Raw genomic sequence first — 17,738 nt, forward strand, 5'->3', positions numbered from 1 at the left:
CAAATCTTGTCATGGATATTCAAGGTTTTGAGATCTTGATGGATGAAAGCCTCTAGTACTTACAGAAGAACTTATGTATCCCACTATTTGATTATAGTGAAAGCAGATTTGGGTGGCTTTGCACGTGTTTTATTCTCAACTTGAGGGTTTTTCAAGTAAAAATATTGGTTTTCATCTCTGCTAATTTTCTACTACTGTTTTGTGTATTTTTCACTTGGCACCACACATACTGCGATGGATGTCTGAGGTGCAACGCCACGCTGGAGAAACTTACCGGAAGTATTAAGTTATGTCATAAGTTTTGGCTGGCACAACTTAGCCGTTGACGGTCAGGGTTTTCTCCAGCCGCCTCCACTGCTTGCTTTCTCCACAGCTGATCTGTTATATAAACACAAGAGGACTTGACATGTTCTATATTTCTTGAAGAAGAACCCGAAGATCTCTATTTTGCTAGCGTCACTTCATTTTTTTTTGAAGGGTTGCTAGCGTCACATAATTGGCTACTCTTAGTGGCACCAAGAGCAATGCACCAGCTGATTCCAGTATACAAGCATAATTATTCACACCGGACAGCCAAAACGAGATCAGTGTACGGCGTTAGGGTTCTCATCTCTGCTACGCAGCAGCCGGCGACGATGGCTAAGAGTTGAACTGCTGAATGACCATCTCATGTCAGTTGGAACTGAATCCTTGGCAAGGGAAGGAGCAAACCACATTTGCATCTTTGGGACAAATGATAAGGGAGCAGTGTGGTTTCCTTATGAGGCAGCCGAGCCCTTGTTGGTTGCGCGCTGAAAGATCGCACCCCCTCTTCCCCGGTAGTGATCCGATAGCCAGCCGGATATGATCTCGAGTTCTGATTCTCTCAGGCTTACGAGCCAATCTGGGTCCTCCTTGGTAGCAGGGCGCAGGTCTATGTGATGCGCTCCTGCAGAGCAAAACCAACACTTACATCAGTGATGAACTATGTATGGTATGACAGCTTGAAACCCACACCACCGGATATGAGTTCATTCTACAAGCAAAGCACTGTACCTAGTGGAGCCACAATGGCAACAACACTCTCAGATATGTTCTTCAGGACACTGCAGCATTCAGAGAATAGCAATATTAATACGACAAAACGGCGGTCAACGTGATAAGATTATTGCTATTAGTTAACAAGGTAAGTGTGTTCACCCTCCACCACTCCAAGGATCGAGAAGTCCATTGAAGAATATGATATTACTACCAAATTTCTCCAGAACAGAACTAATATTCTGACAAAAAAGAGGAGACAAGTTTCTAGTCAGTCAATTGGATAGCATAGAGAGCGTAAAGAGCGAAATTAGCATAACAACTCTGTCATCTCTGATGCATTTTATTATTAGTAGTAAATCCAACTCCCAAACGTCAGAGTGATAACCATAATAGTATTTAGTTCTGAAGGAATGGAAGAAAATATTTTTTTCAAGAAAGTCCTGATGCATCCATGCTTTAAGCTATCACAGGCATATATTGACGAACAGCATCCATATCAGGGTTTAAAATAGTGATAACTTTTTTTTTGCGGAAAAATAGTGATAACTGTGAAAGTGCCAGCGTCAGCCCTACAGGTATTCCTCAAAAAACATGATAACTTGAATTACTGAGTCAGTTGGTTTAGAAAATTCTGTTGTTGACAACAAATTACTAAGACTGAGCAATGTGTAAAAAGGACTTACATGGCCACCAAACTCTGTAGAGATCCATCGAGGCCTTGGCCTAACACCAAAGTTTTTGACACAGTCATCGGCATACAATGCATAGTCGAATTCATCTGGTGGAAACATGCTAAGACCTTCGCTAGAAGACATGGGCATTACCATCTCAGTACAAGCCTGTTTTAATCAAGAATAAAACATATGTCATACACTACAGTTTTTCAAGGTACAGTAATAAATGTAACAGAGATATCTAAGAGAAAAAAACAGATATATTTTTTGTAGTTTCCGGACCTGCCAATCCCATCCACCCATTCCATGAGGATCATCATCTAGATCAAAGCAGTCAACTGTACCAGTATAATTGTAGTATATATTTACTCCTGCATAAATTCTTTCCAGTATACTGCTCCCCTCTGGTTGCTTGTCAATATTTCTACATACCTGGATAAGAAACAAGATTATCTAAAGTAAGTAGTGATGACGTTAAGAAACTACGTCCTGATATTTTATTTTATTTTTGTAAAAAAAAAAGAAAAGAAAAGAAACTACGTCCTGATATTTTATTTTTATTTTTTGTAAGGGAGCATGATAGGTTTTGAAAGTAAGTGAGCACACACAAGATTGTCATTGCAATCCTCTACATAAGCTCTTTGTTGTGTCTTTGGGTTATGCAAGCGAATTCTCACTGAATACTAGCACGTCCAGAAATGTTCGAAAGGATTCATGGCAAACAAGGGTTCAAGAACTAACTTCCTTAATTGGGTTGGCAGGCAAAGGCATGAGAAACTCTGACGGCATTGGGTAATCCACCATGGCCAGATAACTATATGCCGAGTTCAACCAATCCGAAAGGGCCCCCGTGGTATTCAGGGTCCTGCAGCATTCATACATAATATTATTGCAAGCAATCTCAATGAAAAAGATGGAGTGAATGGAGACGGAAACTCACTGGCAAAGGTGCAATGTTTTGCTTAGTTTTAGAAGACCATCTTGCCCATTCCCCTGCTCATCTAATTCTTTCCATGAGTCCTTTATTGTTTGGAAACAGCTTAAACTCTCCCTCTAAACACAAAGAAAAATAAGTGTCATTGGTGCCCTGTATCCAAAACAATGGAAAAACTAGTGTTCCTTTATTCAGAACAATAAAATCAAGCCAATATTATGCGCACGCAGACCTTAAAATCATTTGAAACAAGATCGTAGAATATGGTGTCAGGCACAATGTCCTCAAACTGTAGGATCGGAGCCGACGACGCGAGAGCCCCGACAGCAATATGCGGGTACTTGAGTCTCATCCAAGCAGCAAGCACTGAATGCCCAGTGAACAAAATCAGTACAGTACCAGAATAGACGCCCAACGATAACTGAAGATACTAGTGGGCAGTGGCTCTTACTTCCACCGTATGAGCCCCCGAAGAGCACCACGGGGCTGCTTTCCGAGGAGAGGTTCCTCTTGAGGTCAGTGAGCAGCACGGCGTAGTCGGCCAGCGCTTGCTCGGCCGTGAGGTACGCCATGGACCTGGAATTGTTGTAGGCCTTGTCTTTGCTGCCGAACGGCATGGACTCGCCGTAGTAGCGATGCTGCAGCAACCGCATCAGTCAGAAGTTCAAAAACCAAGGTCCGGTCAGCTAATAAAGCGGAACACAACGAGTGCAGGATAGTTGCCTCGGCGAAGACGACGAGGGCGGCGAAGCGCGGGGCGGCGTCCCAGACGAGGCCAGAGTTGGCGGCGAACCAGGCGATGTCGCCCTCATTGCCGCAGTAGAAGAAGATGGGCCCGCCGGGGCCCGCCCACCCGCCGGCGCCGGCGCGGCCCACGAGGTACCGCTGCTGGAAGAACTCCTCCTCGCCCGAGAAGCTGAAGTGGTCCAGCCGCTGCCGGAAGTAGCGGGTCTCGAACTCGTAGCCCCCGCCGACCCCGTCTCGCGCCCCCGCCCGCGGCCGCGGCCGCGCGTGGGGGCCCGGGAAGCGGGGCGGCGGGAGCAGGGCCCGCGCGACGGCCGGGAGGAGGCCGAGGAGGATGAGGAGCAGCGGGAGACGGCGGGGCCGATGCATGGGGGCGCTTTGCTTGACTTCGGTGAGCGGGCGGGCGGGCTGTGGAGTGGAGACGATCTGAGAAATGGGATCGAGCTGCGCGGAGCAATCGCGGAGCTTTCCAGGTGGCGCGTGACGTTGACGTACGTGCGTGTCATCCACTCCACTAGTGGAGTGTACGTATCCAAGAAGCTCATCCGGTGGCGACGAAGATGGACCGACTGCCAATTTTGTTAGGCTGACGGAGGCACTCACCTCACCGCGACGGGAACGCGCCGGCCGCCGACGTCGAGCTAGCGCTTGCTACTGAGCGTCTCTACCGGCCAGATGCGGGGCCTCTTGAGGACGCCGTGTTGGGCTCGTCGGGGACGGCCAAGGGTGTGCTCGGAACAAAATTCACCTGCAACATGTTCTCCGTGAGCACAGTGATACCAGTATACAGTACGTGCCTTCGAAAAAAAAGGAAGAAGAAGGAATGATTTCTAGACGCCGTGATCGAATCTTAATTTTGGCCTGTTGATCATACCGTCACGCAGCGTGCGAAGTGATTGTCGTCAGAGAGAGAACAGTGCTGATTTATTGGAGAACAAAAAGTTGAAGGCATCGACGCTTTCATAGCTCAGTTGGTTAGAGCACCCGTTTAGTAAGCGGGAGGTCTTGAGTTCAACTCTCAATGGAAGCAATATTTGTTTTTTGTTTTTTCACGTGCAAGAAATAAATAAATAGGACAAATTTAGAGCCAACAGCAAAAATGGTCCCATGGTCTAGTGGTTAGGACATTGGACTCTGAATCCAGTAACCCGAGTTCAAGTCTCGGTGGGACCTTATTTTTATGCACATATTTTGTTTCTTTGTATTGTCTCGCACATTACACAGATTTACTTTTTTTAAAGACATTTACACAGTTTTACTTGCTGCTCTTGAAATATGCACTATATAGATAGATGAAGCGTGTGTCTGCTATTTTTAAAAAATCATTCAAATCTAAATTATTCTCTCAATCAATTTTGCATGCCATGATCAGCCAATGCCTCTTGCAACCAATTCTATCAACAAAAGTCTATTAGGTTGGTCTAGAAATTTATTTACTCTTCCTGCCAAGAGCAAAAACCATCTGACTTATTTGTGCTTCTAGTTAGAAATGTCCAAATATAACTTTCTCGGCGGTGCAAAACCAGATTTACAATATTCTTTACTGTGAAATATGCACAAGTTTCAATTTCTCCTCGCCTTGGCAAATGGCTCTTTGGGCATTTATCAACGTTTGTTTCAAGCGACCACCGCTGCTCTTCGTAGAGATGCATCACTAACTTTAGACCTGCAGCTCATGCCTCCCTCCCCTTACCAGCAAGTACATCAAAATCGGAGATTAATTTCGGTCGTTGTCTTCATCAACCTCACAGCCTCACGAAGTCACGAAGAGCATGTTGGGGAACGTAGTATTTCAAAAATTTCCTACGATCACGCAAGAGCTATCTAGGAGAAGTATAGCAACGAGTGGGGAGAGTGTGTCCACGTACCCTCGTAGACCGAAAGCAGAAGCGTTTAGTAACGCGGTTGATGTAGTCAAACGTCTTCGCGATCCAACCGATCCAAGTACCGAACGAACGGCACCTCCGCGATCTGCACACGTTCAGCTCGGTGACGTCCCTCGAACTCTTGATCCTGTTGAGGCCGAGGGAGAGTTCCGTCAGCACGACGGCGTGGTGACGGTGATGATGAAGTTACCGGCACAGGGCTTCGCCTAAGCACTACAACGATATGACCGAGGTGTGTAACTGTGGAGGGGGCACCGCACACGGCTAAGACAAATCTTGAGTGCCTTTGGGGTGCCCCCTACCCACGTATATAGAGGGAGGAGGAGGAGGCCGGCCTAGGAGGGGCGCTCCTATAAGGGGAGTCCAACTAGGATTCCCAATCCTAGTTGGAGTCCCCTTCCTTTTCCAAGAAGGGAGAGAGGGAAGGAGTAGGAGAGGGAGAAGGAAAGAGAGGGGGGCGCCGCCCCCTCCTTAGTCCAATTCGGACTTGCCATGGGGGGGCGCGCGGCCACCCCTTGAGGCCCTTCTCTCCTTTCCCGTATGGCCCATTAAGGCCCACTACTTCCCCCGGCGAATTCCTGTAACTCTCCGGTACTCCGAAAAATACCCGAAGCACTCGGAACCTTTCCGATGTCCGAATATAGCCTTCCAATATATCGATCTTTACCTCTCGACCATTTCGAGACTCCTCGTCATGTCCGTGATCTCATCCGGTGAAAGGATCAATATAGTTGACTAGAGGGGGGGGTGAATAGGCAACTAACAATTTTTAGCTTTTCTTTACCAAATTAAACTTTGCATCAAAGTAGGTTGTCTAGATATGCAACTAGGTGAGCAACCTATATGATGCAACAACAAGCACACAAGCAAGCAAGGGATATAACTCAAATAAGCTTGCACAAGTAAAGGCACGAGATAACCAAGAGTGGAGCCGATGAAGACGAGGATGTGTTACCGAAGTTCCTTCCTTTTGAGGGGAAGTACGTCTCCGTTGGAGCGGTGTGGAGGCACATTGCTCCCCAAAAAGCCACTAGGGCCACCGTATTCTCCTCACGCCCTCACACAATGCGAGATACCGTGATTCCACTATTGGTGCCCTTGGAGGCGGCGACCGGACCTTTACAAACAAGGTTGGGGCAATCTCCACAACTTAATTGGAGGCTCCCAACGACACCACGAAGCTTCACCACAATGGACTATGGCTCCGCGGTGACCTCAACCGTCTAGGGTGCTCAAACACCCAAGAGTAACAAGATCCGCTAGGGATTAGTGGGGGGAATCAAATTTCTCTTGGTGGAAGTGTACATCGGGGCCTTCTCACCCAATCCCGAGCAAATCAACAAGTTTGATTGGCTAGGGAGAGAGATCGGCCGAAAATGGAGCTTGGAGCAACAATGGAGCTTAGGGTTAGAAGAGGTAGTCAACTCGGAGAAGAAGACACCCCTTATATAGTAGTGGGACAAATCCAACCGTTATCCACTTAACCAGCCTGCGACCTGCGGTACTACCGCCCCAAACAAGCAGTACTACCGCAAGGGCTCATGGTACTACCGCGGCGGACCGCGATACTACCGCAGCTACGCCAGGAGCTTGCCCAGGCCTGAAGCGCAGAGGCTGAGGGCGGTACTGCCGCTCCCCCTTGCGGTACTACCGCAAGGCGGGATTGGACTAGCCTGGGAAGGGCGCGGATGAATAAAAATACATCCGTGCCAACTTCCGCTGAAAATCAGACAATGTAAAAATCCGACACGGTACTACCGCGCATGGCATGCGGTACTACCGTGCAGGGCGCGGATGTAAAAAATTACATCCGCCCCTACTTCCGCTCATGATGTTGTGCCAGACCAGGCTTCACGGTACTACCGCGGACATGGGGCGGTACTACCGCGTAGGGCGCGGATGTAAAAAATTACATCCGCCCCTACAGCCGCACGGGCGGCTTAGTCTGGTCTGAGGCCGCGGTAATACAGCTCCTTAGAAGCGGTACTACCGTGGGCACCTACGGTACTACCGCAGGGGCCTGCGGTACTACCGCTCCGAAGAGCAGTACTACCGCATGCCCCAGAACAACAACACTAGGAATCCTTCTCTTTGCAAATAGATGAGGAAAACGCAGGATGCTCCAAAGCGCAAAGGGAAAGGCGGTGCAGAGGAAGAAAACGTGTACGTGATGATTCCACCCGGACCTTTCCAACGCGGACCCCCTCTTAATAGTACGGCTTTCCTACGACTTAACTCCACCGAAAAGAAACATAGAAAAACACCGTCTTCAATAGTCTTCGAGGGGCACCAAACCGTCTTGTGCCTAGTGACGAAACATCTGAAATACTCAAGGCACACGATTAGTCCGCAAAAGCATTGTCATCAATCACCAAAACACTTTAGGGATAAATATGCCCTTATAATCTCCCCCTTTTTGGTGGATTGATGACAATACGAGATTTGCACAAAGGGAAATAATATAGAGCATAAGCAAACCCCACATCTCTAAAATATAGATGGGCTCCCCCTAGATGTGTGCAATCTAGATAAGTGCTTTGGACTGCACGACACACAAATTAGGATCAACACTCCCCCTATATTTTAGAGACAAGGCATATTTTGCAACAATAAGGCAAACACTAAGCAAGATAGTAGACAAGAGCATAATATAAGTAACACAAGATAATAAGCTCAATAGGGTACGATAGAGAGCATATGTCTTACACCATATGATAGAAAAGTCTCACAAACCAACCCAAAGCAAACAAGGCTCAACGGAACAAACGCAAGCAAAGCAAAACACACGACTCGAAAATCCCTACACTCTCTCCCCCTTTGGCATCGAGACGCCAAAAAGGCAGAGAGGACACCTAGAACACACGTGGTGGCTCAAGCGGAGTAATCACTCGGACGCTCCTCGTCAGACTCAGCAGCGGGGACGGTCTCCTCGTTGTCCTCCTCAGAATCAGTCGACTTGAAGCCCTGTTTTGCCATCCACTCAGCCTCTGGAGTGATGATCTCCTCAGAACCGCCAGAAACTTCCTCTCCAAATACCCTCATGATCTTCTTGTCACAGCGGCGACTCTCCTTGGAGGCAACGTGAGTCTTGTACTGCCCCTTTGCCTGCATGCAGAACAGGGTCTTCATCTTGTCCTTCAGCTTCTTGGCCCACAAGGGCTCAGAGGAGCGAGAGCCATACCCAACAGCGCGGTCCTCATCTGTATCCTCCGCCTCACTCTCCTCCCCATCAACAACCATCTTAGCAGCCTCAGCCTCAGCGCGAGTGGTAGTGTTGGCCCACTCGGGCTTGACACGGAGCCTGATGGGCTCATGACGAGTCCATTCCGGAGCAAGGAACTCATCACCGGGAAACAGCTTCTCCCAAGTCTTCGAGATCAACAGAAAAAGGTACGGTCCATAGATGGGTACCTTGCGGTTGAACACCGCGAACCGAAGCTCACACCACATGATATGTGAGACATCAAGTGGTTGAGACTGAGACACACGCGCATCCTCACACAGGAGCATCATATCCACCAGACAGGCATGCACCTTGTCCTTGTCACCAATGCGAGAAAAGAGGGAGTTGCGGAAGATGCGATACATGATGTCCAGAAAGGAGTTCAGCACCCACGACTTCTTGCCACTGGGAAGCAACTTCTCAACATAAAACGGTTGAAGCTTGTTCTTGTTAGCTGACTCAGGGTTGGCATGAGGGTGAACACCAACGGGCGTGTCGAGCCCCTCATCAGGTACGTGGAGCAAATCCATGAAGTCCTTCCAGGTAGCAGACAACTGACGTCCATTGGTCATCCAGGTCATCTTTTGTTCCTCCCTAGTGTGAAAGTGAACCGAAGCAAAGAACTGGGCAATGATCTCAGGGTCATAGTCCAGGTGCAAAGAGATCACATGCTCAATGCCAAACTGCTCCACCAGATCTAGAGCCTCACCAAAGTATGCACGGTGCTTGTCCTGCCTCATGTGATGCATGTCAATCCAGTGCACATCCACATAGATGTTATGTTTGGCCTTGATCACATGAGAGCATGTTGCTTGGTCCAAAACAAGTCATTCCCTCTGAAGTTAGCGCGGGGATTCACATACGGGTTGATCTGCCTTCGAGAGATAAACTCAGCAAGGGGTATCTCGTCCATGCCCTTTGCGGGTTCCTTGTACTTGCTAGCAGTGGTCTTGACATTGCGCTTGGGGGCACTGGAGCCCTCTGGAGTTTCGTCTTGGTTGCGCAGACGCTTGGAGCTAGTGTCACGACTGGGATTGGAACGGCGAGCAGGGGCACCGGAGCCACCACCTAAGACACAAAACACAAAACACGCACGAAAAGTGAGAAGGATCAATGCAAAGACCACAACAAAGCAAGTGAAACAAGTAGAAAAAGCATGTGATAATTGCCACAAGAGGGATTTGAAACAGCGGTAGTACTGCAATGCTGCGCGGTACTAAAATTTTAGTGCTGCTCCTAGCCACGGTAGTACCGCGCCAGGGAGGTACGGTAGTACCGTGTCTAGGTGCGGCAGTAAAATTTTAGTGTCGTGACTCGTGCGGTAGTACCGCTCCTGAGGAGCGGTAGTACCGCACCAGAGATGCGGTAGTACTGCACGGATACAGATTCGAAACTACAACTAGATCTGTGAACATCCGTGACATCAACGCGGTACTACGGTCGAACAAATCCATCACGGGGCAACATAGCAAGTACAATCTCTACGCATTACAACTCTCCTACATCCTACTCTTGCAAAGATTTAGCCTAAAATCTCAAGAACAACATGCATCTCCCCAAAAACCTAGAGGCAAACGAACGAACCAAAGAGAGAGGGATTCGGGGAGAAACCTTGTTCCATGGCAAGAGGAAGTGGTGGGGAACGATCCCACCGGTCGAAATCCGAGGAGAGCGGCCAGAGAAGGAGATCCGGCGAGGGCCTCCGGCGCCGTTCTTGGGCAGGAGAGAGAGAGGCGGCGTGGGGAGGAAGAGTGAATGGGTATGGGGGAGTTGGAACTCCCCCTGCCCGCTCTTAACCCCCACGCGCTCGCTACTACGCGGTAGTACCGCGCTTCATCGCGGTAGTACCGCCCGGGCGGAAGTACGGCGCCGTGGGCGGTAGTACTGCTCCACCAGCGGCAGTAAAAAATTACTGCCGTGCTGGTTGCGGTAGTACCATGTCCTTGCGGTAGTACCGTGGCAGGCCACGGTAGTACCGTGAACCCAAGAAAATGCAGTTTCAAACAAAAAGGAAGAAAAGGGGTCTTTGCAAGGAACCTTCAAGCGAACGAACACACCAACAAGCTAACAAACGAGACACCACAAGCACACGCTCGGCACGAAGAAAGAAAGGCAAGAGACAACAAGGAACAAACACGAGACACAACCTCTCCAAGGAGAGGGCGGTGGCCGGAGCCACCTATGTTTGAGTCAATTGGTATGGCACCGCGAAGAATTATCCTTGGGTCCATGACCAAAACTCGTCTTTGAAGCACAAGTACCATCAAAAATGGCTAATGTGAAAGAGTTGATTAATTTATGCATAATGGGGGGAGGGAGAGTTCATTGAGAGAACAACACTCCCCCTATGTCCATGCCTACATCTAAACTAGACATCAAGTTGAGTATGGTGGGGTGTGCAAGGGTTCAAGTCACATTGCTTGAATCAATGATATTTAGCTCATGCCTTAACTCGCGAAATCTTGCTTCATCCAAGGGCTTCATGAAAATATCTGCAAGGTTATCATGAGTGTTGACGTAGTTGAGCTCAATCTCCCCTCGCCTAATGTGATCCCGGATGAAGTGATACCGAATCTCAATATGCTTTGTCTTGAAGTGTTGCACCGGGTTGAGAGAAATCTTGATGGCACTTTCATTGTCACACCAAAGAGGCACTTTGTCACAAATGACACCGAAATGCTTTAAAGTTTGCCTCATCCATAGGAGTTGTGCACAACAACTACCAGCCGCCACATACTCCGCTTCGGTGGACGAGAGAGATACACAACTTTGCTTCTTAGAAGACCAACTAACCAAAGAGCAACCAAGGAATTGGCACCCTCCGGAAGTGGACTTCCTATCCACTTTGTCTCCCGCCCAATCTGAGTCCGAATAACCTACAAGCTTGAAGTCTGCTCCTCTTGGGTACCAAAGGCCAAAGTTTGGGGTATGAGCCAAATATCAAAAGATTCGCTTGACCGCCACAAAGTGGCTTTCCTTAGGTGCGGCTTGAAACCGTGCACAAATCCCCACACTCAACATGATATCCGGTCTAGATGCACAAAGGTAAAGCAAGGAGCCGATCATGGAGCGTATACCTTTTGATCCACCGCTTTACCATTGGGATCAATGTCAAGTTGGCACTTGGTGGGCATTGGGGTGGTAGCCGGCTTGACATCACTTAGCTTGAATCTCTTTAGCATGTCTTGAGTGTATTTGGCTTGGTTGATGAAGGTTCCTTCTCTTCTTTGCTTAACTTCGAACCCGAGAAAGAACTTCAACTCTCCCATGGAACACATCTTGAACTTTGAGGTCATGAGAACAGAAAATTCCTCATTGAAAGCTTTGTTAGGGGAACTAAAGATAATATCATCAACATATAGTTGGCACACAAACAACTCCCCTTTGACCTTCTTAGTAAAAAGAGTGGGATCGATTTGCCCAACTTCAAATCCACGATCTTGCAACAACTTGGTAAGGTGGTCATACCACGCACGTGGGGCTTGTTTAAGGCCATAGAGTGCCTTATCGAGTTGATACACATGATCGGGGAAGTAGGGATCCTCGAACCCGGGGGGTTGTTTGACATATACCAACTCATTAATAGGGCCATTAAGAAAAGCACTCTTCACATCCATTTGTTGCAACTTAAAGTTATGATGAGAAGCATAAGCAATCAACAAACGAATGGATTCAAGGCGAGCAACAGGAGCAAAGGTTTCACCGTAGTCGATATCCTCGACTTGGGAGTAGCCTTGTGCTACCAATCTTGCCTTGTTGCGAATGATAGTCCCATGAGCATCTTGCTTGTTCTTGAATATCCACTTGGTTCCAATGACATTGTGGTTCCCGGTTGGCCTTGGCACCAATCTCCAAACCTTGTTGTACTCGAAGTTATTGAGTTCTTCATGCATGGCATTGAGCCAATACGGATCTTCGAGCGCCTCATAGACCTTTTGGGGTTCAACACAAGAGACAAACGCGTGATGTTCACAATAGTTTGCCAATTGTCTACGGGTGCTTACCCCCTTTTGAATGCTTCCAAGCACATTCTTCATGAGATGACCCTTGATAGAGAGCTTGGATGCAATCTTGGCGGCACGACGCTCCAATTCCTCCTGGTGGGTGAGTTGAGGGGCGGTCACTTGATCATCTTGAGCGCCGTCTTGAGCTTGTTCTTGATCTTGAGCTTGCTCTTGATCTTGAACTTGCTCGGAGGAGAGAACTTGACCTTGGACATCACTTGGTGATTCAACACCTTCTTGAGGTTGATCTTGCCCTTGGTCTTGTTCATGATGATGAGGGCCTTCACTTTGTTCTTCGGAAGCGTGTGGGTCTTGGGTTGGTGATGGTTCCACTTGAGTGGAACATTGTCCTTCTCCTTCGGCCACAAGGGGTTCCTCAATGGGTAGGATATGACCAACACCCATTCTTCTTATGGCTTGGGGAGGAATTTCATCACCTACATCACAAGTACCACTTTGCTCCACTTGGGAGCCGTTATTCTCATCAAACTCCACATCACACATCTCCTCAATAAGTCCCGTGGACTTATTGAGAACATGGTAAGCATGGGAGTTTGTAGCATAACCAACAAATATGCCCTCATGAGCTCTAGCCTCAAATTTAGACAAATGAACACCTTTCTTGAGAATGAAACACTTACACCCGAACACCCGAAATTACTTGAGGTTGGGCTTGTTACCGGTGAGTATCTCATATGGAGTCTTGTTCAAGCCTTTGTGGAGATAGAGCCAATTTGATGCATGACACGCGGTGTTGATGGCTTCGGCCCAAAAGTTGTATGGAGACTTGAACTCCGCCATCATGGTCCTTGCCGCATCCATCAACGTCCGGTTCTTCCTCTCCGCGACACCATTTTGTTGAGGGGTATAAGGTGCAGAATATTGATGCTTGATCCCCTCATCACTAAGAAACTCATCCAAGGTGTAGTTCTTGAACTCGGTGCCGTTGTCACTCCTTATTGTCAAGATCTTTGCATCATGTTGACGTTGAGCTTCATTTGCAAAGTCGATGACGGTTTGTTGAGTCTCACTCTTCCTCTTGAAGAAGTATACCCAAGTGTATCTTGAATAATCATCCACAATCACCAAGCAATACTTTCTACCTCCAAGACTATCAAAGGATAGAGGCCCAAAGAGATCCATGTGAAGGAGCTCCAAGGGTCTCTTCGAGTAGATGATAGTCATGGGAGGGTGAGCCTTCTCATGTAGCTTTCCTTTCGATACAAGCACTGCAAGCACGATCTTTGGCAAAACTAACATTTGTTAGTCCACGGACATGGTCCCCCTTGAAAAGACTTTGCAAATATCTCATATTGACATGGACTAGACGGCAATGCCAAAGCCAACCCACGTCAACTTTAGCCATTAGGCATGTCGCGGTCTTAGTGGGTCGCTCCGAAAAGTTAATCACATAGAGACCGTTCTCGACATGCCCAACAAAGGCTACTTTAAGAGTCTTGCTCCACAAGAGGGCCACGGTATCAACATCAAAGAAGGTGTCAAAACCCATGAGTGCAAGTTGACGAACGGAAAGTAAATTGTATGCAAGGGACTCAACAAGCATGACCTTCTCGATCGTGAGATCATGAGAAATGATAACCTTGCCGAGTCCCAATACCTTAGAAGACGAGGCATCACCCCACTCCACATTGGTGGGCATAGATGGAATCTTGTGAACGTCCACCACCAAGTCCTTGCTTCCGGTCATATGATTTGTAGCTCCACTATCGAGCAACCATGATCCCTCACCGGAAGCAAACACCTACAAGAGATGAATGCTTGGTTTTAGGTACCCATTTTGTAATGGGTCCTTTGATGTTAGTGACAAGGATCTTAGGAACCCAAATAGACCATTCAATGTACTCATAAGGAGAACCAACAAATTTGCATAAACATGCCCATCACTAGCACGACACAACACATAAGAAGGGTTAAAGTTGCCAGCTTTGTTGGAAGGGGTGGCATTGCCCTTCTTGACACCACCACCCTTCGCATTGTTCTTCTTCTCCTTGGGAGCACCCTCTCCCTCCTTCACAAAAGTTTGCTTGAGAGGAGGAGGTCGTTTGGTCTTGTCATTCTTCTTCTTGTTCTTGGGCTTGGGTGCAAACCCAATCCCCTCCTTGGCTACAACTTCCTTTTGATTACTCAAAAGGTCGTTGAGGTTCTTCTCACCTTGTATGCACGACACAAGGCCTTTCTCAAGTTGCTCCTTCAACTTAGCATTCTCCTCAATAAGATGCACATGCTCACAACACGGGTTAGTAGCATTTGCATTATCAATTAAAACCATATGAGGAAAGGTGGCTTTCTCCTTGGTTAGATTCACTTGAAGTTGATCATGAGCCTCTTTAAGACTAGCATGAATACCCTTCAAGGCCTTGTGAGCCTTGTCAAGTATATCAAACTCCTCCTTGAGTCTAGCAAGATCAATCCCAAGTTTGGCTTTCTCGGAATTTAGCACACGAGATACAACAAGAGCATGATCAAGATCTTTCTTTAGTTTAGCATGATCATCGTTGTATGACTCCTCAAGAGCCAAACGAAGACCACGCTCTTCCTCAAGAGCATTGGAAAGATCCAAAATCTCATCGGCATAGTCACGACTATGCCCCTCCATCTTAGAGATGGTATCTTCGTGAGCCTCGATCAAGTCATTGGCTTCACCAAGTTGTTCCAAGAGAGCAACGAAGTGCTTCTTGGATTTACCCTTGAGTTTACCCATAAAGGACTCAAACTCATTCTCCTCCACATTAGATCCCTCATGTTCATCAATGCAATCCGTCAATGAATGATTATTAATGATGGTAGTTTTGATGTTGGGGGTTACCTTGTTAGTGGCTTTAGCCATGAGGCACTTGGCGGTGATGTTCTCATTGGGTGAGTCGAAGAGAGACACCCGTGGAGTTGATGCAATGGCAATGGAGGCCATGGCAACCGACTCACCATCTTCATCATCATCATCATCCTCATTGTACTCTTCTTGTACCACCAACGCCTTGGGAGGAGTCTTCTTGGTGAAGTTGCTCTTGTTAGAGAAAGACTTGGCCTTGTCCTTCCGGATGAGCTTGCCACCATTGTCTTCCCTTTTCTCATAAGGGCATTCCGCAACAAAGTGGCTCACATTGCCACAATTATAGCAAGTCCTCACACGTTGCTTGACCTTCGCACCACTCGAGTTGTTGTTGAAGTTGGGCCTTGAGTTCTTCTTGCTCCAAAATTGCCTTGAAGCAAGAGCCATGTGTTCATGATAAGCATACTTTGTATCTTCGGGGTTGCTCTCCTCTTCTTCCTCTTCTTCTTCTTCTTCCACACAAACCTTGGCCTTCAATGCAAGGTTGGGCTTCTTTGCTCTTTGAGAACGTAGTACCGCATTGTCGGCGGTCTTGTCCAAGATGCTCATAGCCACAAACTCATCCAACACTTCACTTGAGGACAAGGTGTGGAAGTCCGGCCGTTGACGAATGACGGAGGACCTGGCCTTGTGGTAAGGCATCATTGCCTTGAGAAATTTGCGCTTGATCCAATTGTCATCCGTGTCCTTACTCCCATGATCTAGGAGTGAGACCGCGAGTTTGGTTACTCTCCGATAAAGCTCACGAGGTTCTTCATCTTCTTTCATTGCAAACTCGTCGGCTTCATCTTGCACCACTTCATAGTTGGAGCGTTGAATGCTTGCGCTTCCCCGATAGAGGGAAACAACTTGGTGCCAAGCATCTTTGGCCATGGCGTAGGGCCGGAGGTGAGGAAGATCTTCGGGTGGAATTGCATCTTGGATGATGAAGAGAGCATTCTCATTGAATTGATTATCCGCGGCTTCTCTAGGCGTGAAGTTGCTTCGGTCATGCGGATAGAAACCTTCTTCAATGATTCTCCAGAGATTAGTATTCACAAGATTCAAATGACGCTTAAAGCGATAAACCCAAGAATCAAAATCCTCATTTTCACAATCTTAGGGGGAGGACCGGCATGATTCAAATGAGTAGAAGGAATCGGTCCTCCATAAACAAGTGGAGGTTCCACATGGGCAAAGATGCCGGTGCCATTCTTACCACTAGTAGAAGGAGCTTTTTCACCAGTAGCTTCCCCCTTGTCGGAGTTAGCATCCGTCACCTTGTTAGTGGGATCACCCACTTTCAACGGTGCGGTAGATAGTTTAAGCCCTTCAATGAATTTATTAAACATGCTTTCAACCTCGGTCGTCATGGAGGTTTTCAATGTGTCCAAAGCCACATTGAATTCCTCACGAGAGACCGCGGTTCCCCCATCGGCCGTAGACGAGAACGGATTCACACCGGAGTGCTCCACCCCACCGTCTACGGTGTCGACCATACTCTTTGGATGGCAAAGTACTTAAAAAGAGACGAGGCTCTGATACCAATTGAAAGGATCGATATAGTTGACTAGAGGGGGGGTGAATAGGCAACTAACAATTTTTAGCTTTTCTTTACCAAATTAAACTTTGCATCAAAGTAGGTTGTCTAGATATGCAACTAGTTGAGCAACCTATATGATGCAACAACAACAAGCACACAAGCAAGCAAGGGATATAACTCAAATAAGCTTGCACAAGTAAAGGCACGAGATAACCAAGAGTGGAGCCGATGAAGACAAGAATGTGTTACCGAAGTTCCTTCCTTTTGAGGGAAGTACGTCTCCGTTGGAGCGATGTGGAGGCACAATGCTCCCCAAGAAGCCACTAGGGCCACCGTATTCTCCTCACGCCCTCACACAATGCGAGATGCCATGATTCCACTATTGGTGCCCTTGGAGGCGGCGACCGGACCTTTACAAACAAGGTTGGGGGAATCTCCACAACTTAATTGGAGTCTACCAACGACACCACGAAGCTTCACCACAATGGACTATGGCTCCGCGGTGACCTCAACCGTCTAGGTGCTCAAACACCCAAGAGTAACAAGATCCGCTAGGGATTAGTGGGGGGAATCAAATTTCTCTTGGTGGAAGTGTAGATCGGGGCCTTCTCACCCAATCCCGAGCAAATCAATAAGTTTGATTGGCTAGGGAGAGAGATCGGCCGAAAATTGAGCTTGGAGCAACAATGGATCTTAGGGTTAGAAGAGGTAGTCAACTCGGAGAAGAAGACACCCCTTATATAGTAGTGGGACAAATCCAACCATTATCCACTTAACCAGCCCGCGACCTGCGGTACTACCGCCCCAGACAAGTGGTACTACCGCAAGGGCTCACGGTACTACCGCTGCTACGGCAGGAGCTAGCCCAGGCCTGAAGCGC

At 47.8% G+C, this 17,738-nt stretch overlaps 1 protein-coding gene and 2 non-coding genes across 4 annotated transcripts; 2 read left to right on the forward strand and 1 right to left on the reverse strand.

The window, feature by feature from the left end:
• Positions 1-381: 381 nt before the first annotated feature.
• Positions 382-3,796, reverse strand: LOC109772445 (uncharacterized). 2 transcript variants are annotated; one of them, XM_020331129.4, is made up of 10 exons: positions 3,352-3,796; positions 3,080-3,266; positions 2,861-2,994; positions 2,635-2,747; positions 2,436-2,559; positions 1,977-2,126; positions 1,704-1,859; positions 1,180-1,259; positions 1,036-1,085; positions 382-928 (listed from the first exon to the last, which is right to left on the reverse strand). In XM_020331129.4, exons 1-10 carry the CDS (start codon positions 3,739-3,741, stop codon positions 759-761), a joined length of 1,554 nt encoding a protein of 517 aa, XP_020186718.1. In that variant the 5' UTR covers positions 3,742-3,796; the 3' UTR covers positions 382-758. The 2 variants fall into 2 exon arrangements, with proteins under 2 accessions (XP_020186718.1, XP_040260196.1); XM_040404262.3 differs by lacking the exon at positions 1,977-2,126.
• A 532-nt stretch (positions 3,797-4,328) lies between these two features.
• On the forward strand, positions 4,329-4,402 carry TRNAT-AGU (transfer RNA threonine (anticodon AGU)). Its single transcript has one exon. It is a non-coding gene; the product is annotated as a tRNA-Thr (tRNA).
• A 71-nt stretch (positions 4,403-4,473) lies between these two features.
• Positions 4,474-4,545, forward strand: TRNAQ-CUG (transfer RNA glutamine (anticodon CUG)). Its single transcript has one exon. It is a non-coding gene; the product is annotated as a tRNA-Gln (tRNA).
• Positions 4,546-17,738: the final 13,193 nt, after the last annotated feature.

The sequence above is a fragment of the Aegilops tauschii genome, chromosome 3 (assembly GCF_002575655.3).
Source record: "Aegilops tauschii subsp. strangulata cultivar AL8/78 chromosome 3, Aet v6.0, whole genome shotgun sequence".
Lineage (NCBI taxonomy): Eukaryota > Viridiplantae > Streptophyta > Magnoliopsida > Poales > Poaceae > Aegilops > Aegilops tauschii.

Coding starts and splice junctions, on each gene's coding strand:
- LOC109772445 (XM_020331129.4), bottom strand. CDS start 3,741: ATGCATCGGCCCCGCCGTCTCCCGCTGCTCCTCATCCTCCTCGGCCTC. Junction 2,748..2,860: donor TTGTTTCAAATGATTTTAAG/GTCTGCGTGCGC, acceptor CTTTGTGTTTAG/AGGGAGAGTTTAAGCTGTTT. Junction 1,860..1,976: donor TGGGTGGATGGGATTGGCAG/GTCCGGAAACTA, acceptor TGATTAAAACAG/GCTTGTACTGAGATGGTAAT.